This window comes from Megascapheus bottae, chromosome 9 (genome assembly GCF_031878675.1).
Source record: "Megascapheus bottae isolate mThoBot1 chromosome 9, mThoBot2.hap1, whole genome shotgun sequence".
NCBI lineage: Eukaryota > Metazoa > Chordata > Mammalia > Rodentia > Geomyidae > Megascapheus > Megascapheus bottae.
Window position 1 is genome coordinate 42,458,467 of NC_143517.1, and position 24,668 is coordinate 42,483,134.

Consider the following 24,668-nt stretch of genomic DNA (forward strand, 5'->3'; position numbering starts at 1 on the left):
TAGGATTATAGGCTACAGGCAAGCACTACTGAGACAAAAGTTTTCTGCATGGAAACTTAGAAATTTAATGGAAAATATTTTTCCCATGTACACTTTCTTGACAGAAAGTTTTTCTTTCCAAATAGAACATCCTACCTAAAAACGTTCTATTCTATAATACATAAATTGCCCAGCTCTTAATGACTTTAAGACTTCTTCACTACCTCTTCCCTCACATTTACCCTTAGCCTTTAACAAAGCTGAGGAGGGATTCCTCTCCCCAAATTCAATCTTTTTTCCAATGTTGAGGTTGGGCGGATTTCAAAACTGGGACTTGTGGCTATTCCATGGTGTCTTTCACGTCGGGTACTGGAATGGGACTCCCCCGTCCCCTCCATAGCAGGATGGTTTTCTGAGAATAGCCTTCATTCCGTCACTTAGCAAGACGGGTCACCCATGGCTCACACTTATCACCTTAGCTACCCAGGAGGCTGAGGTCTGAGGATCGGGATTCAAGGCCTGTCGAGGCAGGGTGCCAGTTAACTGGCAGAAAGCCAGAAGAGGAGCTGTGACCAACACACACACACACACACACACACACACACACACACACGTCAAGTATTTACACAAATTCACTTGCTTCACATGCAGTTTCACCTCCTCTACCTTGTAGCAGGCTGTTCCCTATGGATCCTAAGTACACGAATGAAAGGACTCGGCCCTGCTCTTGGTCCTCAGAAATATGAATCGCCATGGTGACTGGTACCACGTCCACACAGAGTCCAGGCCAAGGTCCCAAAGGACCGGGCGACTTATCCGAAGTGATGCACGGTACGATGGTGCCGAGGGGTCCGGCGCGCAGTCCACGGCGGTGATCGGACGTGATCCTGCCGAGAGCCGCAGGCCCGCGCGCTCGCGGCCCGGCCGCCCCGTCGCTGCGCCCCCGGACGCGCGTCCAGGTGGAGGGCGGAGGCCGGCGGCCGGGCGGCGCGGGCGGGCGTGGCGCGGGCGGGGCCGGGCTGAGGGCCAGCGCCCCCCCCCGTGCCCCCCCTCCGGCCCGCCCCGGCCCCGCCGCCGCCGCCGCCGCCGCCGCCGCCGCCGCGAGCCCCGACCTGCCCGCCCGGCCTGGCGGCGCAGTCTCGCGGGAACGCTCGGCTCCCCCTCCGCGTGCGCCCCCCGCGGCGGCTCCCGGAGTCCCGGACGCTCCCCTGGGGGCTGTCTGCGGTGGCGGGGGCTCCGTGACGGGGAGGGAGAGCGTGGCCGTCGACCCCCGCCCGAGGTGAGCCCCCCCACCCGACCCCGGCAGGGCGGACCCCGGGGTGCGGTGGGGAGCGGGGCGCGCTGCGGGCCCGGCGCGGGCAGGGGCGTTCCGGGCGGCGTCCGGGACGCACCGGGCGGGCGGCCGGGCGGGGGCGGCGGGCCCGACCCCAGCGGCCCCGACTTTCCCGGGAAGTTGGAGCCGGATTCTGCGTGGCGGAGCCCGCCGGGCCCTGCGGCGCCGCGCGGGCCGGGCTCCGGGCGGGCACAGGTGCCCCGGCGCGGCGCGCGGCAGTCAGGGCGCCAGGTGGCACGGTGGTCGCCTGCTCCCTCGGGAACTGGCCCCGAGGGGACGGCTGGGGACGCGGGGCGTGGGGGGAGCGAGTTGCGGGAAAGAAGGAAACGCTGGTGGTTAGGAGTAAGTGAAAAGAGTTGAATTAGTTTTAAAAAGTCATTAATTCAGGGCCCCAGCCGGCCTCCCCGAGCCTCAGGCCGCCTCCCCGGGTCCCGGGCCCCCCTTCCGGGCCGGGGAGCGGCACGACGTCCCCCGTCCTGCCACCTCCAGCCCGAGAACACGAGCTCGCGCCTCCGAATCCCACAGGTGTCCCTCTACTTGGCCTTTGGAAAACTCGGAATGTATTTCCAGAAGACTGCCCCACTTCTTCCACCCCACCCCCACCCACTCCGCCCTCCTCCACCCCCCAGACCCCCTCCATCCCACCTCTCCCACCCCCTCCACCCCCACCCAAGTGGCTTTTTACACTCTTTAGAAGTTGAACGGCTCTACAGGTCTTAAAAGACTTCCCCAGCCTCGTTGGGGTGTGTGTGTGTGTGATCATTTCCCAAGGTACCCCTTAGATTTATTTTCTTGTCGGAATAATGTACCCCTTAGATTTTTATGATCTTTTCTTTTCTCCCACTGTGCTCATCCTCTTACCCTGCACAGCAGAAACCTTCAACCAGCAGTTCCCCAGAGAAGAGATTTCCTCAGCAAATGATCTGTGCAAAGCCAGAGCAGGTGAAAGTGTCTTCCTAGTTTGGAATTTTCCATTTTTTTTTTTTTCCTTTACCTAGAGTGAAATTTGACTTACATTTGGTGTGTGTGTGTGTGTGTGTGTGTGTCTAAGGGGGGGGGGACTGTTGCTGATAACCCTCTCTGGATTTTTTTTTTTCAGCAGTTTGACCTCAGAACTTATTTTCAGGAAAACAGTTTCCTTTAGAATGGTAAAAAAAAATGAAATGAAGAATTTGAACAATTTTGTCTTTGGATGGGAATCTTCTTCTGATAATGAAAGGAGTCGTTAATCCAAGCCATGTAGTGAAACTAGAAATTTGAAGAAAATGGAGATGTTCACATTTTTGTTGATGGGTGTTTCCTTACCCTTCATACGGGGGCACAGTCTTTTCACTTGTGAGCCAATCACTGTTCCGAGGTGTATGAAAATGACCTACAACATGACATTTTTCCCCAATCTGATGGGTCATTACGACCAGAGTATAGCTGCAGTGGAAATGGAGGTAAGTAGTTCTTCAAGACTTTTTCGAAAAATGATTTGTTCTACAATGAACTATAAGGATCTGTTTTATCTTTAAAAATCAAAGGATTTCCTCAAATTTTGTATGAGTCAGTTTGAAAAATTCTTTTGAAAATTTGAATCACTCTGCTGACATATTTTGTATACATTTTGGTCTCCCTTGAGTGAATTTGCTTAAGATAGCATTTGTTTTATAATGAAGTATAGTTATGAGTGATTTCTACATATCTTATGCATTTTATTATGCATGATAGACTCTGTAAATTCTGGACTTGTTTTTTTAATTTGCTGGACACATATATAATCTATACTGCTTGGACTAAAAGTGAAAAAACTTAAGCGTATTGATATTATAAAGGCGATGTACAGAGGGGGTTACCAGTGACATACATCAAGTAAAGAGTACATTTCTTTACCTCACTTAATATGTTTTAATAAGCAGTTGTCATGTTTGCGTGGCTCATATTTTTCAAAGTAAAGAAATCATGGGAATATGGGCTCAAGGTAGTATTTTACTAAAAAGTGACTTAAAAATACATGGCACTTAGTATTATTTTAAACATACTTATTAAATGAAAGCACACATTAGGTGAGGAGCAGAGTGACAGTAAAGATGGCCTCGGGTTTACCTCCGCTACCTCCTACAGTCTCTGGTTTGGAGATAGGCAGATCTGGAGAGAGGTGTGGGAAGAAGCAGCTACCTGTACAGACAGGAACCTGCCCTCCTGTAACTGATCTGTTAGCTTGATAAGTTTCCTGGAGGAAAAAAAGACAAATGAATTATATTTGTCATCTTTCTCCAGAAAAATGATTTGAAGACAGTAAAAGTGGTTTCTAAGCCCCCCCTGGCCTTGCACAATTTAATGTAGAAGTTTGTTTAAAAACTACTTTTGATTTTGCAGCTTTGGTGGTCTTCTGCTGTTTAGTTGAATGGTTGTCTAACTACCTCATTATAGATTCATGTCTAGAATAGGAAAGCATTTAAATACAAAATAGACATACTGTTATATTACTGAAATTGTTGACTAGTTCTTCAAACCAGTGGAACTCTTCTCTTCTTTCTTTGTTTGGCTTTAATATATACTGGGGATTGATCCCAGGGCCCCACACATGTTAAGCAAGAACTCTGCCACTGAGGTACACCCCTGCCATGAAAGACAGCCTTTTGGATACTAAACAAATGATTCCATAAGACTTCTGTTGATTAAGCAGAACCATTTGATACCCTAATCTGATTCAAATTAGGTATATATTAGGGATACCATAAATAAAAAACCAAAACAAAAAAACACATAAAAAAACATGACATCATCCATTCACACTTTGCCTGATAGTAATGTATGTTTTGTAATTCATTTTTAAGTAATGTTTTTTTAAAGCATTTTATTTCCCTTCTATGTAGAACTACATATAAAGTCGGAATGCCAACAGTGATTTCATTAGTTCCTGTCATTTAGATCAAGTTCCTTATTGTAGGATGCCAGTGTAAGGATAGTAGAGATATGCATCCCTGCTATTTTTAAAAACATATAATTGTAAGACAGTAACAATTAAGTTTTTATTCCACACATTTATTTTTAAAGTCAATCACTTCTTTTCTGACTTAAAAAGGTATTTCTTTCTTTACCTATCTTCTTTCCCCGGTAATTTTGTTTGTAAGCTTATCAAGATGACATTTTGTTATCTCTTTGTCCTATGTATGTATTTCTTTATGTATTAAACTTTCTTATATCATTTACTAATGAAAAAATTTAAGCTTTCCAGACAGCTCTACCACTGGAGCTACACCCTAGACCTTTTTTACGGATAGGCTCTTTGCCCAGAGCCAGCCATTCTCGGACTTGGATCTTTCTATCTGTTCCACCCCATACCCAAGTTATTTGTTGACTTGAGGTCTTGTTGCTGTGCTTGAACCATGATCTGGTCATCTCTGCCTTTTTAGTAACTGGTATTACAGGCAGGAGCCACCATGGTGGCTATGTTATTACAAATCTCACCTAAGTAGGATACAAAAGAACATACAAGAAAAAAGCCACCAAGCAGTACTAATGCCAGCATTAATTTAAGATTACAAAAAAGGAAAAGGGAAAAGAAGGAGCAAAATAATGTAAACCTGGGTCAGACTTTTCATCCATATGTAATTTCTTGATCTGTAGTGTGTTTTTCTTATTGTCTCATTCTTATTTATCCTTATTATTCTTATCCTTATTTATTGGCCAGCATTTTCTTTTGCTTCCAGATTAAATGACCCAAATCCTGTCATTTAAGAGCTGAAAGTAAACTTAAAGATTATATAGCACTTCCAAACATCATCTTATGCCGTTAATTCCTTCTAAAGAATATTGAATAAATAAAATGAGCAGAATTATGAAATGAGCCAATTATATTGAAAAATACTGTTATTTATGACAGAATTTGAGTCCTTTATTCTACAAATGAGGTAGCTGGAGTCCAGAGAAATAATGGTTTGTCCAGGGTTTGAGCACTCAGATCTGGTACACACTCTTCTACACAATCCATAATTTCATCTTCAATTCCCTTGACCTTATTGGATAAACAAAATAACATTTCCTAAGATTTAGAATGTACGATTCAAATTTAGTCTTTGCAGATTTCATTGTTAAAAGAATTTCAGATTAAGAGGCTGGGAGTTTGGCCTAGTGGTAGAGTGCTTGCCTAGCATGCACGAAGACCCGGGTTCGATTCCTCGGTACCATATTCATAGGAAAAAAAAAGCTGGAAATGGTGCTGAGGCTCAAGTGGTAGAGCTCTAGCCTTGAGAAAGTCCAAGGACAGTGCTCAGGCCCTGAGCTCAAGCCCAGGACTGGCAAAAAAAAAAAAAAAAGAATTTCAGATTAAAAAAATCACTTTTTGTAACCTCTATTCAGCTTCATCTCTTCATTTCTCATCTGGTCAGTATCTTGATTACAAAATTCTTGTTCCGTAAAATAACATCCTTACCCTCTAGTCTCTCTGCTTTAGTAGTACCAAGATGATTTTATTAAAATATAAATTACAGGCATGGTGGTACATGCCTGTAATCCTAGCTATGCAGGAGGCTAAGATCTGAGGATCAAGGTTCAAAGCCAACCTGGGCACCAAAGGACCTGAAACTTTTATCTCCAATTAACCTCTAGAAAAATGGGAAGTGGGGCTTGGCTCAAGGGTAGGGTGGTAGCCTTGAGCTGAAGAGCTCAGGAATAACTTCCAGGCCCAGGGGTAGGGTAGTAGCCTTGAGCTGAAGAACTCAGGGACAGTGCCCAGGCCCAGAGTTCAAGCCCCACGACCACCACCAAAAAAAAAAAAAATAATAATGATTCTTGACCATAAGTCTTTGAAATCAGAGAAATAAAATCCTGAGTCTAGCATAGTTCCCAAGGCTTGTCATATGAGACTCTCCCTTCCTGTCCAACTTCAAACTTTCCATGTTGCACACACCACTTCAGCAAGACCCAAATCTGCTCTCCCTTCTGTACCTTCAGGTATGTTTGTGTGTTTTGGTGAGTTATCCACCTGCTCTTCCTTCTTCTATACCTCCTAGGTTCCTTCAGATCTCACTTAAAGCAACTGCTCTGTCTTGAGGGAGCTGTTTTACTTTTCTCTCAAGCATAACTACTGAACCCACTTTTTACACTCTTCCAAGTACTTAATAGCTTAGGGTGTTTTTTTGTTTATTTTTGGTTTGGGTTTTTTTTGTTTTGTTGTTGTGGGTTGTGGGGCTTGCAGGGCCTGGGCACTGTCCCTGAGCTATTCAGCTCAAGGCTTTGAGCCACAGCACCACTTCCAATTTTCTAGTGGTTAATTGGAGATAGGAGTCTCACAGACTGGCTTTGAACAGAAATCCTCAGAAATCAGCCTCCTGAGTAGCTAGGATTACAGGTGTGAGCTACCACACCCAGCTAGGTTAGGTTTTATGCGTCTGACCCAACTTCCTTTCTTTTCTGGTCACTGTTGACGTCTGTGAATTAATATTAGAGTAGAGCTGAAGAGTTGCCTGGTGATTAGGGCAACTAGTTGTATTTTCTACCCCCTCCCCATCCTCCCTCTTCCTCCCCTCTCCTTCTTTCGTTTCTTCTTTTTAAAGACTGGCCTTTAGCTTGTTTTGTATCCCCAGCTGGCCTAAAACCTCTACCTTTCTACCTCGGCCTCCTGAACGTTTTATTATTATTTTCACCACCTCTGGCTCAGTTTTACATTTGTAGCTATCAAGTATCCCATGTCAGTTAAGAGATCTCATTCCTCTTTTGTGCTTCACTTTTCATTTGGTGACAACTAGCCTGTTTTATAGTGTCGGCATTTATGGTTGTTGTTAATCTATGATTATATGAGATCGTTTAGAGCAGTGTTCTCACACTTTAGCTTCATAGATCAGATTGGTCATAACAAGCTTATAGGCTTGTTAGTCGTGCAAGTTTGTAGACCCCACCTACCTACTGAATCATGATCTCTGCAGATAGAGCCTTAGTGAGTGCTTTAACAAGGTGTCCAGTGTTATGATGTTAATGTTCAAGACCCACAGGTTAAGAGCAAGGAGTGGAAGAAGTTTCTGTAAAGTATCCATTTTGGTTTTACAGACTCTGCAATCTCACAGCTACTCACTTCTGCAGTTGTAATAGAAAAGCTGCTGCAGATAATATATAATCAAATGAGATGTTTCTGCAGAACTCGGCAGTGTTAACAAAAATGGTCAATGGACTGTATCTGATCCATTTGCTGAACTCCAGTTTAACATACTTACAAATGTTCAAGGGGCTGGGAGTCTGGCCTAGTGGGAGTGCTTGACTAGTATACACGAAGACCTGGGTTCGATTCCTCGGTAACATATACATAGAAAAAGCCGAAATGGTGCTGTGGCTCAAGTGGTAGAACTCTAGCCTTGAGAAAGTCCAAGAATAGTGTCCAGGCCCTGAGTTCATACCCCAAGACTGGCCAAAAAAAGAAAAAGTGTTCAAGTGGGCACTGGTGGCTCATGCCTGTAATCCTAGCTAGTCAGGAGGCTGAAATTTAACAATTGCCATTTGAAGTCAGCCTGAGCATGAAAGTCCCTAAGACTGTTAACTTCAGTCAAACACTAAGAAGTTGCAAGTAGATGGTATGGCTCAAGAAGTAGTACGCCAGACTTGAGTGCAGAATTGAAAGAACAGTCCGCAGGCCCTAAGTTCAAACCTAGTACAAGCAAAGAAGAAAAAAAAGATCTTAGTATATTATATAGTAAACATTATTGTGAAATTTTATTACTATGTCACCTGAGTAATATGTTATTTACTTTCCACATAATGTTTTTTCTTTTCTTATAGTACTGAAAATAAACCCAGAGCCTTGTACAAGTTCTCTGCTCTGGGACTACATTTCCAGACCATACATCCTTACATGAATTTCTGTGTGTGTGTGTTGTATTCATGTGTGTGTGTGTGTTTGTATGTGTGTGTGTGTATGTGTGTATGTGTGTGTGTGTTGTGCTGGGGTCTCGAACTCTGGGTCTGCGTACTGTCCCTAAGCTTGTTTTGCTCAAGGTTGGTTAATTGGATATCAGAGTCTTAACAGTTTCCTACCAGGCTGGCTTCAAACCTTGATCCTCAGATCTCAGCCTCCTAAGTAGTTATGCCTACAGGCATGAGTTACAGGAGCTTAGCTAATTTTTTTGTTGTTGTGGTTGGTCATGGGGCTGAATCTCTGGGCCTGGGTGCTGTACCTGAGCACTTCAGCTCAAAGCTAACACTGTACCACTTTAAGCGACAGCACCACTTCTGGTTTTCTGGTGGTTAGTTATAGATAAGAGTCTCATGAATGAACTTTCCTGCCCAGGATGACTGAACCATGATCCTCAGATCTCAGCCTTCTGAGTAGCTAAGATTACAGGCGTGAGTCATAGGCGCCTGTGAAGTTTTAAAGTTAAATTTATCCCAACCCAGAAGAATCTGACTGTGATAGTTCTTCAGTTATGCTTCAAAAATTATGAGAAATTTTTCCTTATTTTATTGTTTAAGTCTAAAGCCATTGACATTACGAAGAGTTAACTTCTGCCTCTGAATAGTTACTTGGCTTGGTCATGAAAGAGAGGCGGTACAGTGTAGCTTCTCAGTGGAAAATCTCACGGCTGCTAGATTTCCATTGTGTTCTTTTGTTTCCTATCTAGAGCATTGTTTCTCTGGTTGTGAGACTGACATCCCTTGAGAGACGATTTCATCCAGAAGAGTGATCTAGGGAAAATGGACACAGGAATATTGTATTTTTTCATTTTGAGTCCTGTATTGTGTTTGGAACAGCATGTGGCTGTTCCTCTTAAACAGTTTAAAGGAAGTGAGGCATAAAAACCTTTCCTTTTCCCTATTAATATGAACTACTGAAATGTCCCTGTGTAATTAAAAATAAAGGAACAGAGGGAAACGGGATCAACAGACTTCCAAAAAATTCATTACTGTTGTGCGGTGATGTTTAAACATTTTAATTTTTCTGATTAGAAGAATGTTGTGGAGTCTGTCTCACTATCACTCACTTAACCCCCTTTCCTGCGCTGTCTCCATCCTGTACGCAGTGCATTGGGAGAGGAAATGCTTCCCATGACCAAACCTCTTTGTTTTTCAGAGATTATTGCATAGCATAGCTATAGCAATTCTGAAAGTAAAGTATTAGTCACATACAGCCAAATAAATATGGAAAAGCATTTCAATTCCAAAATGTATATAATGGCTACTGTTGTTTCTCTGTTAGAACAACAGGGTTACCTTCCTTTGTGACGTTGAGTTGCCATTGTAGAGTTGCACTTCTAGAGATGCTCGACTGATAGAGCTTCTCTCCCATTCCTTGGAATTCCATGGTGTGGGATATTAATAGTGATGCCCTCTGGAAAGCTTGTTCCCAAGACCGTAGGAAGATTGTTGCATTGTGTTGTGATTGTTTCCTGTTATTGAAAATGTGCCATGTAGATAACAAAGCCTTACTACTCTACTTGTATATTTGTCATTTGTTCATTAACAATTGATAAACAAGTAGCCATATATACTTTCCTCAGAATTGCAACTTTTTACAATTCTTTTTGCAAATTTTTGAAGTTTTAAAACTGATTTGTAATACCAACTAGTTAATATTTATATTTCTCTAATTTCTTTCTTTTTTTTTTTTTTTTTGCCAGTGGTGGGGCTTAAGCTAAGGGCATAAGCACTGTCCTTTGACTTTCCTCAAGGCTAGAGCTCTACCACTTGAGCCACAGTACTACTTCCAGCTTTTCTATGTATGTGGTACCAAGGAATCAAACCCAGATCTTCATGCATGCTAGGCAAGGACTCTACCACTAGGCCACACTCCCAGCCCCATTTCTCTAACTTCTAAGGAATGCTCTTCTGGAGAAAGAATTTAAAATTTCTAATGTTCTATATCAAGAAATATTTCCATTAAATTACAGTCTTCCATTACGGAAATGGTGCACATTCTATTTTTTATTCTTAGGCTTTGCTTTCCTTTTTTTTGAACTTGACTTACCCAAGATTGAGCACATTCATGATAGTAATGGACAGAATTTGCCCTTGCATACAGCAGCCCATTGTCTTCTTAAAGAATTTACCCTGGAATTTAGAAGTGCTTTGTTAGTATTTTCTCTGAGAAGTGTAATAGAGGACGTTCTAGGACCCTTTATACTTTACTCAGTCTATTGCCTTGTTCAGATCTACCATTTCCTATGCACTTGTCAAATTTCTTGATTTCTGTTTTATCACTGGAGCTGAGCTTCCATGCCACAGTAAGTCCGGAAGTAAAGCGTCCCTGGGTATGTGGCAGCAATAGAAAGCAGAAATCCTGAACTGAGCATCAGTCTCTTGCATTGGTTCCATTGGGATTCTGATTCATACATTAGAAAAAGAACAGGTGTTTATATATCCTGAGTCTTCAGTGCTAAGGAACACAAGGTACTGCCAAGGTACATTGTGTACACACACACACACACACACACACACGTGTATATATTGTCATGAAAAGGATTTTTTAAACAAACGTGTGTGTGTGTGTGTGTGTGTGTGTGTGTGTGTGCGCGCGCCAATCCTGAGACTTGAACTCAGGACTTGTCCTGAGCTCTTTGGGTTAAAGAATGCTTTCTACCATTTGAACCACAGGTTGAGATAAGAGTTTCACGCACCTTCCTACTTGGCTGGCTTCAAACCATGATCTTCAGATCTTAGCATCTTGGTAAGCCAGGATTACAGATGTTAGCCACTGATGCCTGCTACGGCTAAAGCAATAAAAACAAACAAACAAAACAAAACACGTACCTCTTAAGTCAGAATAAAGAGACCAAGGAGTTTGAATGTTTTCTTAGTTCATAAGTTTAGACAGCACTTACTGTGCTCAATGCTAGTATAATATTATGACAGATTTCAGAATATAAAACTAGACAGAAAGATGATCATAACCAGTTATGTTAGTAGTCTTTAAGATTTGGCTTTCAGGGCTGGGAGTTTGGCCTAGTGGGGGGGACCCGGGTTCGATTCCTCGGTACCACATACATAGAAAAAAGCCGGAAATGGTGCTGGGGCTCAAGTGGAAGAGCTCTAGCCTTGAGAAAGTCCAAGGACAGTGCTCAGGCCCTGAGCTCAAGGCCAGGACTGGCAAAAAAAAAAAAAAAAGATTTGGCTTTCAAAAATGGTGTTTAGACATTTTGTGGACAAACATTGATTTCTATCAAGATTTTTACGAGGTTAAAAGAATATATTCATCCTGTTTATGTTGATTAACTGACTGGTATACTAGATTGATATATTGAACTCAATAGTAGTCTAGCCCATTATTTTTAAAAGTTATTGTTTGCTTCTAAATTAGTCCCCAAATATCTCAGCCTTGGGAAGTATGCACATGGTGTAGAATGATAAGCATAGCTTGAGTCTTTGCTAATGCGATTTGTGAATATTTTTTCAAGCTGCACAACTTCTGCAGGTAGAATTTTTACTCTTCCTTAATACATTTTTTTTTTTTTTTTGCTAGTCTTGGGGTTTGAACTGAGGGCTTGGGCACTGTCCTTGAGCTTTCTCAAGGCTAGCACTATACCATTTGAGCCATAGCACCACTTCTTGCTTTTTCTGTGTTTGTGGTACCAAGGAATCCAACCCAGGGTTCATGCATGCTAGGCAAGTGGTAGAGTTGTAGAGTTACCATGAGGCCAGACTCCCGGCCCTCCCTTTCATCCTTCAATTTTGTCCTGTGTCTGGTATTTCTCAGGGAGAATAGACTGCTTGCAGCACAGTGGAAAGGCTGGATTTCATATGTATTCTGGAGTCACGCAGAGTGGATTTAGGCTACTTCTGCTACTTACTGCTTTATTCTTGACTCCTCAGGCTTTTCCTTCATCTGTGGGGTGGAGATAAAACAACTTCCACCTCTTGGTAGTACATAGAAAAGCCAGATGCCTAGCTTTTAAGTACTGACTTAAATGAAAGCATAGATTTGTTATCAGTAACCATTGTTTTGCTAAAAGCCTGCAATCAGTTATAAGAACTAGATTCTAGTCTGGAGTAGATTTGGGAGTTTCAATAATAATTTCCATGAGAAACTGGCTTTAGTTTCCACTGTGATCTGCCATTTGAACTAGGGCAGTGGTGTTCAGTGTGTGATGGCTGGAGGTGCTTTGAGGTCATTGGTGGCAAAGGAGAGCATTGAAAGCAGCAGGGAGGGAGGGCTTCCCTCAGCAGCCAGAGCAGCTGGGCCTTTATTTATTTGATGTATGTGGCTTCTTTGTGACTTCTCATTTAAAAAAAATACCTCCTGGCAATCAAGATAAGGAGCACATGTACACACAGATACTTTGAAAATTATTTACTTTAAGATTCTTTCAGATCCTTCCCAAGTCTGAAATTCTTTTATCTATTAGTCTGCAACAAAAGTTGGAAGTTGGGAGCTCAACTAAATCTGTGTCAATGATGTTTCGTTTGTCTTGCAGGCTGTTTAAGTATGTAAAGTGCCAAAATCTTGCTGAGCACAATGACTCACCTGTAATCCCACCTACTTGGAAAATAGAGATTAAGAGGATTACTGTTCAAAGCCACCTGGAAGGTGGGGAGGCAGAGATGGGGTGGTTCCTATCTCAGAGAACAAGCTGAGTATAGGAATTCATGTGTATAACCCTAAGTAGTTGGGAGACATAGGAAGATTGAGATCTGAGGCCAGCTCAAGCAAAATATGAGACCCTACCCCACAAAACAAAGCAAAAATATCTGAGAACATGGTTCAAGTGTTAGAATACTTTAGCAAGTCTAAGGCCTTGGGTCAAAACCTTAGTACCATCCCACCCCCCAAAAAAAATCCAAGATTGGAGAGATTTCACACAAAATTCAAGTACTGTTTTCTTGTGCAAGTGGCTGTATCTGACAATTCTTTGCTCACGTTTCCAAATGGCCGGCTGCTAGAGTTAAGTGACAGCTGCTCCCCAGGTACTTCCATTATCTCATACCCCTTTGCGTAATGCCTGGCCTCCAAAAGAACTTTGACTCTCCAACATGTGATTTATCCTCTGCATTGTACATGAACATTATTGGATTAACCAGTGTTGGCCTTCTAGAAGAATTAAACATGTTTTCCCTGTAAGAAAGTTGTTTTCATTAAGCAAAAGTGTAAGTATTACTTTCATTGTGTCCATTCTTGAGCTGAACAGTTAAGTTTTAAATGTACTCAAAAGGAGGTTTAGAGCTAAGTGCTGGTGGCTCATGCCTATAATCCTAACTGTTCTGGAAGCTGAGATCAGAAGACCGTGGTTCAAAGACAGCCCAGGCAGGAAAGCCCATTAGACACTTACCTCCAAACGAACTAGAAGCAGAACTATAGCTCAAGTGGTAGGACGTTAACCTTGAGCAAAAGATCTCAGAGACAGTGGCCCAGGCCCTGAGTTCAATCCCTATAACTGACAAAAAAAAAAAAAGGATTTATAAATTGTTTTGGGGTATCAGTGAAAGTAAATAGTTTAGGAAATTAGTTTCATTCTTTTTTTTTTTTCCCTGTTCTGGGGGCTTGAACTCTAGGTCTGGGCTTTGTCCCTATGCTTCTTTTGCTCAGGGTTGCGCTCTACCATTTGAGCCACAGCACCACTTCTAGCTTCTTCTGAGAAGTTTATTGGAGATAAGAGTCTCACAGACTTTCGTACCTGGGCTAGCTTCAAACCTTGACCCTCTATCTCAGCCTCCTGAATAATTAGGATTACAGGTATGAGCCATTGGCACCTGGCTTCATTTGTAATTAAACTGTATTCTTTCATTCTGTTTTTGTATAACAGCATTTTCTTCCCATTGCAAATCTGAATTGTTCACCAAATGTTGAGACATTCCTTTGTGAAGCATTTGTACCAACTTGCACAGAGCAAATTCATGTTGTTCCACCTTGTCGAAAATTTTGTGAGAAAGTGTATTCTGATTGCAAAAAATTAATTGACACATTTGGGATCAGATGGCCTGAGGAACTTGAATGTGACAGGTAAGTTATGTCTTTCAATGAAAGTTACTGATATTTTAATATAAACTAAATTCTCCAGAATATTAGTGACAGGTTTTTATTTATTTAATAAATATATTTTGCACACTCAATATATCCCAATTACAATGGTTAATAAATGTATGTTGCACACTCAGTATATCCCGTATACAATGGTATTAAGTGTTGCAGACACAATGATTAGCAACAGAATGACTTAGATCGTGTCCTTACCATGAAACAGAAGTAATAAATAAGGGCCGGGAGTTAGGCCTAGTGATTAAAGTGCTTGCCTAGCATGCATGAAGACCCGGGTTCGATTCCTCGGTACCACATACATAGAAAAAAGTCGGAAGTGGTGCTGAGGCTCAAGTGGTAGAGCTCTATCCTTGAGAAAGTCCAAGGACAGTGCTCAGGCCCTGAGCTCAAGCCTAGGAATGGCAAAAAAAAAAAAAAAGTAATAAATAATAATCAAATAAAAATTACATCAGTAAAGTGGAACGCTAAACTCTAGGTTCAATTCTCAACACTGGGAAAAAAAAAGTAAATTTCTCAGACACAATTTATATGCTATACATAGCCAAGCCTGTACTCTTGTCAACCTACCATTCATATAAATTTTACATTTTCTCTTAACTACTTAATTCTAAAAACATAATTTATTTAGTTATTATATTTGACTAATTGTTTTCCAGTTGCATATATTTTCATATTTACTTGCCTTGAATTTAAAATATCAGTACGGTGAGGCTTTATGGACAACCACAAGTTGTCCATAAATAAATAAAAACCTTTCTACTGAATCCTAACCTGTAAAGTTTTTAGATCTGTATGTCATCCCATCAATTATGAATTAATAAGGAAATCTTTTATAGTAAGAAAGCATAGTATAAAGTAACAAATCAAAAATGTTGACTTGAAGCTGGGCGCGGTGGCTCACACTTCTAAACCTAGCTACTCAGGAGGCTGAGTTCTGAGCATCAAGGTTCAAAGCCAGCCTAGGCACAAAAGGACCTTAGACTCTTATCTCCAGTTAACTTTTAGAAAACGGAAAATAGGGGTTGGCTCAAGTATTAGGGTTGTAGCTTTGAACTGAAGAGCTCAGGGACAGCACTCAGACTCGGGTAGAGTGGTAGCCTTGAACTGAAGAGCTCAGGTACAACACACAGGCGGAGTTCAATCCCCATGACCCCCAAAAATAAATGTTGACTCAATATATTTATTTATTTTTGTATTCTTTACAGATTACAGTACTGTGATGACTCTGTTCCTGTAACTTCTGACCCCCACACAGAGATGTTTGGTCCTCAGAAGAAAACAGAACAAGTACAAAGAGACATCGGGTTTTGGTGCCCCAGGCATCTTAAGACCTCTGGAGGGCCAGGCTATAAGTTTCTGGGACTTGAGCAGTGTGCACCTCCATGCCCCAACATGTATTTTCAAAGTGACGAGCTAGACTTCGCAAAAAGTTTTATTGGAATCGTTTCAATATTCTGTCTTTGTGCAACTCTCTTTACATTTCTTACTTTCTTAATTGATGTTAGAAGATTCAGATACCCAGAAAGACCAATTATATATTACTCTGTCTGTTACAGCATCGTATCTCTTATGTACTTCATTGGATTTTTGCTAGGCAACAGCACAGCGTGTAACAGGGCAGATGAGAAGTTAGAACTTGGTGACACAGTTGTCCTAGGATCTCAAAACAAGGCCTGCAGTGTATTATTTATGTTTTTGTATTTTTTCACCATGGCTGGCACTGTGTGGTGGGTGATTCTGACCATCACTTGGTTCTTAGCTGCAGGAAGGAAATGGAGTTGTGAAGCCATTGAACAAAAAGCTGTGTGGTTTCATGCAGTTGCCTGGGGAATACCAGGCTTTCTGACTGTTATGCTTCTTGCTATGAACAAAGTGGAAGGAGACAACATTAGTGGAGTGTGCTTCATTGGCCTTTATGACCTGGATGCTTCTCGTTACTTTGTGCTTTTGCCTTTGTGCCTCTGTGTGTTTGTGGGGCTGTCTCTCCTTTTAGCTGGCATTATTTCCTTAAATCATGTGCGCCAAGTTATACAGCATGATGGCCGGAACCAAGAGAAACTGAAGAAGTTTATGATTCGCATTGGAGTCTTCAGCGGCCTCTACCTTGTGCCGTTAGTGACTCTCCTTGGATGTTACGTCTATGAGCTAGTGAACAGATTTACCTGGGAGATAACCTGGGTCTCTGATCATTGTCGTCAGTACCATATCCCATGTCCTTATCAGGTAAGAGCTATCATTTGGGTTTTATCACTGTGTACTTTCAATATAGAAAATATTCCTAGGAATATGCTTGTATTCACCATGGACAGAAAATTACCTATCAGAGCTGAAAAGCCAACAGTCACAGGGAATGATTACCTGTGTGTTAAAATGAGATGTGTCCCAAGAGTTCTTTCCTTCAGCTATAGTTTCAGTCATAATGCCTTGTTATTGTTTTCGAAATTAAAGTTGGGTGCTAATGGCTTACGCCTGTAATCCTACCTACTCAGGAGGCTGATATCTAAGGATCTTGGCTCAAAATTAGCCCAGCCAGATAAGCTGAGAGACTCATTACCAATTTATCGAAAGTGGAGGTAAAGGTAGAGCAGAAGCCATGTGCTGGTGGTTTACACTTGCAATCCTAGCTACTCAGAAGGCTGAGATCTGAGGATTGAGGTTCAGAGCCAGCCTGGGCATGAAAGTGCCTGAAATGCCTATCTCCATTTAACCACCAGAAAACTGGAAGTGGGCTATGGCTCAAGGGGTAGGGCAGTAGCCTTGAGCTGAAGAGCTCAGGGACAGTGCCCAGGCCTCGAGTTCAAGCCCTATGACCGACTAAAAAAAAAGCAGTTGAAAAAAGTTCTAATAATGATTAATATATAGATGGTATTTAAGATTTTAAAAAGTAAATTTCTATATAACTTCTGAAAGTGTTTTAGTGGAGCTTTATTTTAGTAGGAAAATAAAATTAGAGATTTTAGCTGCAGTGTTCAGTGAACCTATAATTCCAGTTGCTTGGAAGGTTGAGGAAGGGGGAAAGGCTGAGACAGGAGGATTCTAAGTTTGAGGCCAGGCTAGTAAGAGGTAGGAAGGGAGGAAGGGAGGGAAGGAGGGAGGGAGGCGTATTTGAGCTGGGAGGCTGGCTAGGGCACTTGCCTAGCACACAGGAAGCTCTGAGTTGCATCTCTACTACTACAAATGAACAGTGGTAGTAATGATAATAATGAGTGTTGAACGTTTTCTTCAGTTCTGAAGTATGATGTTAACTGTATTGAACATTACAGTAGGTCAACTTAGAACGTATTTTACATAATCACTACAACATTTGCAAATGGAAGTAGGTTAGGAGTAATCTATGGCTAAATAAAGGTAGTTGGTACATTTTGGTTGACTCATGAAAGGTTTTAAGATGAAAAAGATATAAAGGCTCTCAGAAATGCTACTGAGTGCAAGAAGTGAGCTATCATGTAGGATATGGGATATTTTGATACTTGTGCATTTAAAACTAATATTTAAAGGTAATGCTTGATAAAAACCATTATAATTTTTATGAAATTTCTACATTTATCCATTTTATTAATATTTATTTTGCTGTAGTAGTCCACGTGAATGCATAAATACTGTAAAAATATGTTATGAGTTTGAGTGGATCTTTTTGTGGTGGATTATATTAAGGGGAAAATAGGTAAATATTTAGAAGAAACAATTTTGCAGTTACAAGAGCGTACTGTACACACAAGAGAGAAAACAGGCCAGGGAATCATGCCCCAATTTAGAAGATTGCTTCTAAACACATTATTTTTTCCTTTGGAGAGATCTATTTTGATACATATACAAAAGTTCTTTGTTCAGAACCTAGGTAAAAAATGTATTGCACTTGAAGTACTGTTTATTATATTATTTCAAACCTTTTGTAGTAAAATAGACTGAAGATTCATAGCTTTTATTCTAACTTAACATTGACAGTGTAGACTTATCTCTGCATTTTGAATATGTCATTGTTTATTTGTTTGTTTGTTTGTAGGCAAAAACAAAAGCTCGGCCAGAGCTGGCCTTATTTATGATAAAATACCTGATGACATTAATTGTTGGTATCTCTGCCGTCTTCTGGGTTGGAAGCAAAAAAACATGCGCAGAATGGGCTGGGTTTTTCAAACGTAATCGCAAACGAGAGTAAGAACCTATTGTATTATCTGACATTATTCTAATGTAATTAGGTCACAATACCAAGAGCATTTACAAAAGAGTAAGAATTCAGTGTTACGGAATACCACATCACAATATAGATATGCCTGTATTAGTAAATGGTTCATTTTAGTTCTAGACATCATATATAATGTACTATATATAGCTTGGCTAAGTTGGTTCCCCATTGGTTTGATTCATTCTTTTTTTTTTTTTTTTTGGCCAGTCGTGGGCCATGAACTTGAGGCCTGAGCACTGTCCTTGTGCTTTCTCAAGGCTACAGCTGTACCACTGGATCCATAGAACCATTTCCAGCATTTTTTCTATGTATGTGGAACCAAGGAGTTGAACCTGGGTCTTTGTGTATATTAGCAAGCACTCTTACCACTAGGCCAAACTCCCGCCCCCCGCCCCCCCATTGGTTTGATTAATGAACACTAGTTTCAAAAATATTTAGTTTTAGAACTGTAGACCTGTTTACTAATAAATTTTTGAAGTCTGAATAATTGCATTTATTTGTTTAGACTATTTCCCTATGCCTGCTCCTGTTATAAACGATAATGTTACTATAACTTGTTAACTTTAATGTTAAAAAGCAAACACAGACTGTTAAGTTCACTGTGTTCCATGTCCTTTTTTCTTCTGGTTTACTTTTATATTTGTTTCATTTTAAAGGATACAAATATAGTCCGTCCATTGTTTTTTTGAATTTCCTTTTTTTTTTATCCGTCATAGGACTTGAACTCTGGTCTCTTTAGCTCAAGGCTACTGCTCTGCCACTTGAGCTACAGCACCTCTTCGGGTTTTCTCATGGTTAATTGAAGATAAAGAGTCTCATGGACTTCAGTGTCCAGGCTGGCTTTGATCCTCATAGCTCAGCCTACTGAGTAGCTAAGATTACAAGCGTGAACCACCAGCACCCAGCTTTTTCCTTACTTTCAGTCTTCGGTTTTTGACTAATTTTTTTTGACTATCTAATTTTTTGTGTAGTTTTTATTAAATGGACATTTTAGTTTTACATGGGATATATAAATGGTCTTAATGTAATTTGGTAATTTTCTTTGAAGTTATTTTCCTTTTAATTAGTATGAATTAGCTGTACAGGAAGGGAGCTTCTTGTGACAATTGCTCATGTGTATACAATATATTCCAATCAGTCTCTCCCCTTTTATCACTGTTAATTCCTTAACTAGTTTACTATTTGTGCTCACAAAGGCAAATAAAATACACACATAACATTTTACTTTTTTTTTTTCCAGTCCTGAGGCTTGAACTCAGGGCCTGAGCACTCTCCTTGGGCTTTCTCAAGGCTAGCACTCTACCACTTGAGTCAGCAAACTTCTGACTTTTTCTGTGTATGTGCTACTGAGGAATCGAACCCAGGGATTCGTGCATGCTAGGCAAGCACTCTTAACACTGGGCTACACTCCCAGCCCAAAATTTTACTTTTTGAAATCTACTTATTTTGTATAACATTTGTAATTACAGATTTTATAACTGGTATCAGTCATTTAAGATTTCTAACATCAGTGAGTAAATACACATGAACATCTTATGGCTTCTGCTACAACACTTGAAGTGTGTTAAGTAAATTCTCCTTGGATTTTCCTATACAGCCCCATCAGTGAAAGTCGAAGAGTGCTGCAGGAGTCATGTGAGTTTTTCTTAAAGCACAATTCTAAAGTGAAACACAAAAAGAAGCACTACAAACCAAGTTCACATAAGCTGAAGGTGATTTCCAAATCCATGGGAACCAGCACAGGAGCCACAGCAAATCATGGTACTTCCTCGGTGGCCATCACTAACCATGAGTTCTTAGGACAAGAAACTTTAACAGAAATTCAGACCTCCCCAGAAGCATCAGTAAGAGAGCTGAGAACTGACAGAGCCTGCACCCCCAAAGTAAGAGAACAGGACCATGGTGAACCCGCCTCCTCAGCTGCGTCCAGCTCCAGACTCTCTGGGGAACAGGCTGACAAGAAAAGCAGAGCAGGCAGCATGAGGGGGAGAAGCAGTGCATGTGAAGGTACTCAGAGTGAAGGAAGGTAAGATTCGATGTTCTCAAAAACACAGCTTTCAAATACTACATTGTCCGTTTTTATTAAAACATAGCACATCCAGAAAGTAAGCATTTTATCAGGTGTCTGTATACTCTTACTGTAAGTTTAGGTTTCGCCTTATAAACACAGCATTGAATAGTTTCTTAGTTTTTTTAAATAGTTTAATTTTTAGTTTTAAGAATTGTCTTATAATATATTGTTAAATAAGAAAGTGATGTTTATTTTTATGGTAAATTATCAATAGTTACTTGTATATTTAGGTGAATTTACAGCTCATCTTCCAGGTTTTTTTTGTTACATTACATTATAGCAGGGTGAGATTACACTGTGATCCTCCAGCATTTTGGAGGTAAACAGCAGAGGATCTAGAATTTGAACTCAGTGTGGGCTGAATTCAAGGCTAGCCTGGACTATATACGTGAGACTCTGTGTCAACAACAACAACAACAAAGCCAGGAAAAGTACTGTATTACATTATTGTCTCAAAGCTGTCATTTAACATAGGGAAGATTATTTTCTGAACATGGAAAGGTATTGACATCTTTAATGAATTTTCCCCCAAATGTGCATAGGTGATCAGAACACAGGTAAGCATTGAATTAGCATTAGTTAAGGACCTGGCCCTCAGACTGGTCTAACTGAGCCTTCTCTGTGTGTCTGACCACTTTCATATAACTACATTGTAAGCATACACATGCTTTTATCCTCCGCTAGATTGAAAAGCTCCTTAAAGGCAGAACGGAGGTCTTATTCACCTCAGTCTTCCCAACTTCTTACATGGTAGCTTACTTGTAGTAGGAAAAGAAAATATGTGTTGAACTGCAGGCTGCAAAATCTGGCCTTAGTAACTGTGTTCCTGCGAGGCTCCATGTGCCGCTCATGAATAGCACTTGATAAAACTTTTGAAGTCAGCAAAAATTGTATTTGAAAGTACAGTTTTTATTTCGAAGTGATAGAATATACTACGTTTTAATGGATTCGCTTCTCCTAAAGGTTGATACTGGTAGAAAAAAACCTCTGGGAAAATGAAAAGCAGTCATAAGGATGGTTGGCTGTGTGTTTGAACTTACGTATGTGTATAGGTACATATGTCTGTCAACTTTTTTTCTTTTGTCCAGGGTAAGTCCAAAGAATGACATTACTGAGAGTGGCTCGGTGCAGGGCAACGGTGTGCAAGTACCCAGTTCCTCAGAGCCCAGCAGTCTTCGGGCTTCCACATCACTGCTTGTTCACTCAGCTGCTGGGGTGAGGAAGGAACAGGGGACTGGCAGCCATTCAGATACTTGAAACCCAGAAACAAATTCATGTTACCCTGGAGCTGGGCAGTGTTCTGCCTTCTGAGAATCACTGTAGACTAGAGATGCTAGAGCACCTGCCCAGCAGACTCGAGGTCTCAGGTTCAGTCCTTAGCACTGGAAAAACAAAAAAACAAAAAAACAACTCTTGTTTTGCACTTAAGGCTGCATTATCTACTGTAAACTGGAAAACAGACAAAAACAAAAACAGACTGCAACTATAACACAATTTATTTCACCAGAGGTTAATGACAACAGTATGCTGTAACACAGAAATGTCCAGGTTAATAATATTTTTAAACAGTGTGAAAGGAGTTAAAGAAGTCTTCTTTTTTATTTGTAAAGATTCTACACTTGTTAAGAGATTATTTTAAGATATATTATTTCACTTTTTTGGTATAAAGTCATGATTTTTCTCAGTAGAACTATTTAAAACTTAGTGTTGTACCACACATATTTGCAAACAAGCTTAAATGGATTTGAACTTTATTGGAAATCCTGGAAGATTCAAATATTTTTATTTTTATTGATATTTTAATACTACGCTGGTAGCTCTTACACTGAATTTCTAAGAAAATTTGTAAATTGTATTCTTTTATAGTTATAAGCAAATAGTTGATGCACCAAAAGGTTTGTGATAAATGTTAAACTTTCAGAAACCACTTCTACCTTGCCATTTTCATCTATGTAAATCTTATTTAGTTTTGTTTTAGAGATTTCACAGGTCTGTCTTGCAACTCAGATAATGGTGCTTACTGAAGAAGTGGCCAGTGTTATTTGTGGAGGCTGCTCCCTGACCCTTGAACATTTTACACCAAATGTCCTGAAGCTTAGTAGATGAAATGTTAGTCTTTTATAAGTTAGGCCAAGTGCACTTGATTACCCTTTTTAATGTTTTATGAACACTGAAGATGAGCATTTACAGTCATGGTTTCTTGTGCCTTCCCTTTGTTTAAACTTTGCTTAGGTTTTGTTGTTTTTTGTTTGTTTGTTTTGTTTGTTTTGTTTTTGTTTTTACCAGTCCTGGGGCTTGAACTCAGGGCCTGGGCACTGACCTTGGGCTTTCTCAAAGCAAGAGCTCCACCACTTGAACCACAGCACCACTTCTGGCTTTTTCTGTATATGTGGTACCAAGGAATTGAACCTGAGTCTTCATGCATGCTAGGCAAGCACTCTACCACTAGGCCAAACTCTCAGCCCAGTTTAGTTTTGTTTTTTTTTTTTTTCCCTTTATACTCTTTATTCTTGTTGCCGGGAGAAGGGTGGACCAGTGCCTTTTCAAGAGAGAGCAATGCCTGGAAAAGTCCCTGTTTAGCTTTTTAACTTCAGAGTTCTTTATATACCTTTATGGTGAAGTATCTTTTTCAGACATTGTTCAGAATTTATGTCTGTAGCAGAACATTAAAAAATGTGTTAATATCAGTGCCAATCAAAATGGGGAAAATTTAGTCCTGATAAGCAAAAAGTATTTTGTACCAGGTATTTTAAAGTTAGTTTTCTTTCTCATTACGTATTATTTCTTGAACAAAAATTTCAGATTTTTTTTGTCTGTTCAACATTCAGTTAAAGTTTAAGAATATGTACTGTATGGAAAATGTTTTAAATATTACCTTTTCCACATTTGTAAACAGATAACTTTGTATACAGTAACTTTGTTTTGTGTGAACTTTTCACTAATAAAATTGTTTTTGTGTAAGAGATTATAGAATATTTTGCAATCTGGGCCTAGAAAGCTGGGTAACTTCAGATGAGCCATGCCACCATTAATAAACCATAAGCTATGGCTGGGAGTGTGGCCTAACATACACGAAGCCCTGGGTTTGGTACCTTGGTACTACATACATAGAAAAAGCCGGAAGTGGTGCTATGCTCAAGTGGTAGAGCTCTAGCCCTTAGAAAACCCAAGGACAGTGCTCAGGCCCTGAGTTCAAGCCTCAGGATTTGCAAAAGAAAAAAAAGGCCAGTGAGGTACCTGGGGTGAGACAAAAGAAACCCAGGACCCTGTGCTTCCTCTTAACAGTGGATTAGATAATTTGCACAAACATCCTCTAAAAGAAAGCTAATATATGTGCATGGAATAAAACAATATCATCCCCCAAAACAAACTAATAAAAGAGGAATTTCTAGTTAGAATCTGAAAGAAGAAAAGTTTCTACTGTCAAAGTCAGACTTTGGGGGATCTTTTGTTTTGTTTTGGGGGTTGGGGGTTTTGGGTTTGGTAGAAAGGAACATTCGCTGCTGTGGAAAAGTTGAACAAGACGGAGAGGATGAGGAGACAAGAGGAGAGCTTGGCAGAGGACAAGCTGGGACATGTTCACCTCCCGTACACACAGAACTGTGCCTCCAAGGGCAGAGGCCTTGGTGGAGATGTGAACTGGAAGTAAACCAGTCCTGCTTCTGGTTATCTGAACTAGAAGAAGCTCACACTAGATCTGGGTAGTTCTGGATTAGAAACCAAACACGGAGCAGAACTGAATGAAAACCGTCACTGGTGAAAGAAAATGTTGTTCTTTATAAAATCTATAAATACTTTTTAAAATTCAAAATTCATCCTATAGTCAAACAATGAAGGACAACAAGAACCATTACCAAAAGTAAACAGGAGCTGGGTGCAGTGGCTCACACCTGTAATCCTAGCTACAGGCGGCTGAGATGAGAATCATGGTTCGGAGCCAGCCTGAGCAAGAAAGTCCATGAGTCTCTTATTTCCAGTTAACCACAAAAAGAGCTGGAAGTGGAACCATAGCTCAAGTGGTAGAGAACTAGCCATGAGCAAAAAAGCTCTGGGACAATGCCCAGGCCCTGCGTTCAAGCTCCAGGACTGGCATGAATAAATGAATTAGCACCAATATCAGATTAGAGAAAACTATGACAAGTATCTGAATTACCAGACATCT

General features: G+C 40.7%; 1 protein-coding gene across 3 annotated transcripts; it reads left to right on the forward strand.

Moving 5' to 3' along the window:
* The first annotated feature begins 1,174 nt into the window (after positions 1 to 1,174).
* On the forward strand, positions 1,175 to 23,515 carry Fzd6 (frizzled class receptor 6). Of its 3 annotated transcripts, none has more exons than XM_090339183.1 (8): positions 1,175 to 1,258; positions 2,186 to 2,254; positions 2,412 to 2,754; positions 14,020 to 14,216; positions 15,458 to 16,475; positions 18,256 to 18,404; positions 20,033 to 20,461; positions 21,595 to 23,515. In XM_090339183.1, the coding sequence occupies exons 3-8, from the start codon at positions 2,578 to 2,580 to the stop codon at positions 21,761 to 21,763; spliced, it is 2,139 nt and encodes a 712-aa protein (XP_090195309.1). In that variant the 5' UTR covers positions 1,175 to 1,258; positions 2,186 to 2,254; positions 2,412 to 2,577; the 3' UTR covers positions 21,764 to 23,515. The 3 variants fall into 3 exon arrangements, with proteins under 3 accessions (XP_090195309.1, XP_090195308.1, XP_090195310.1); XM_090339182.1 differs by having other exon boundaries at positions 1,183 to 1,258; positions 2,183 to 2,254; XM_090339184.1 differs by having other exon boundaries at positions 1,183 to 1,258; positions 2,183 to 2,254; positions 2,415 to 2,754.
* Positions 23,516 to 24,668: the final 1,153 nt, after the last annotated feature.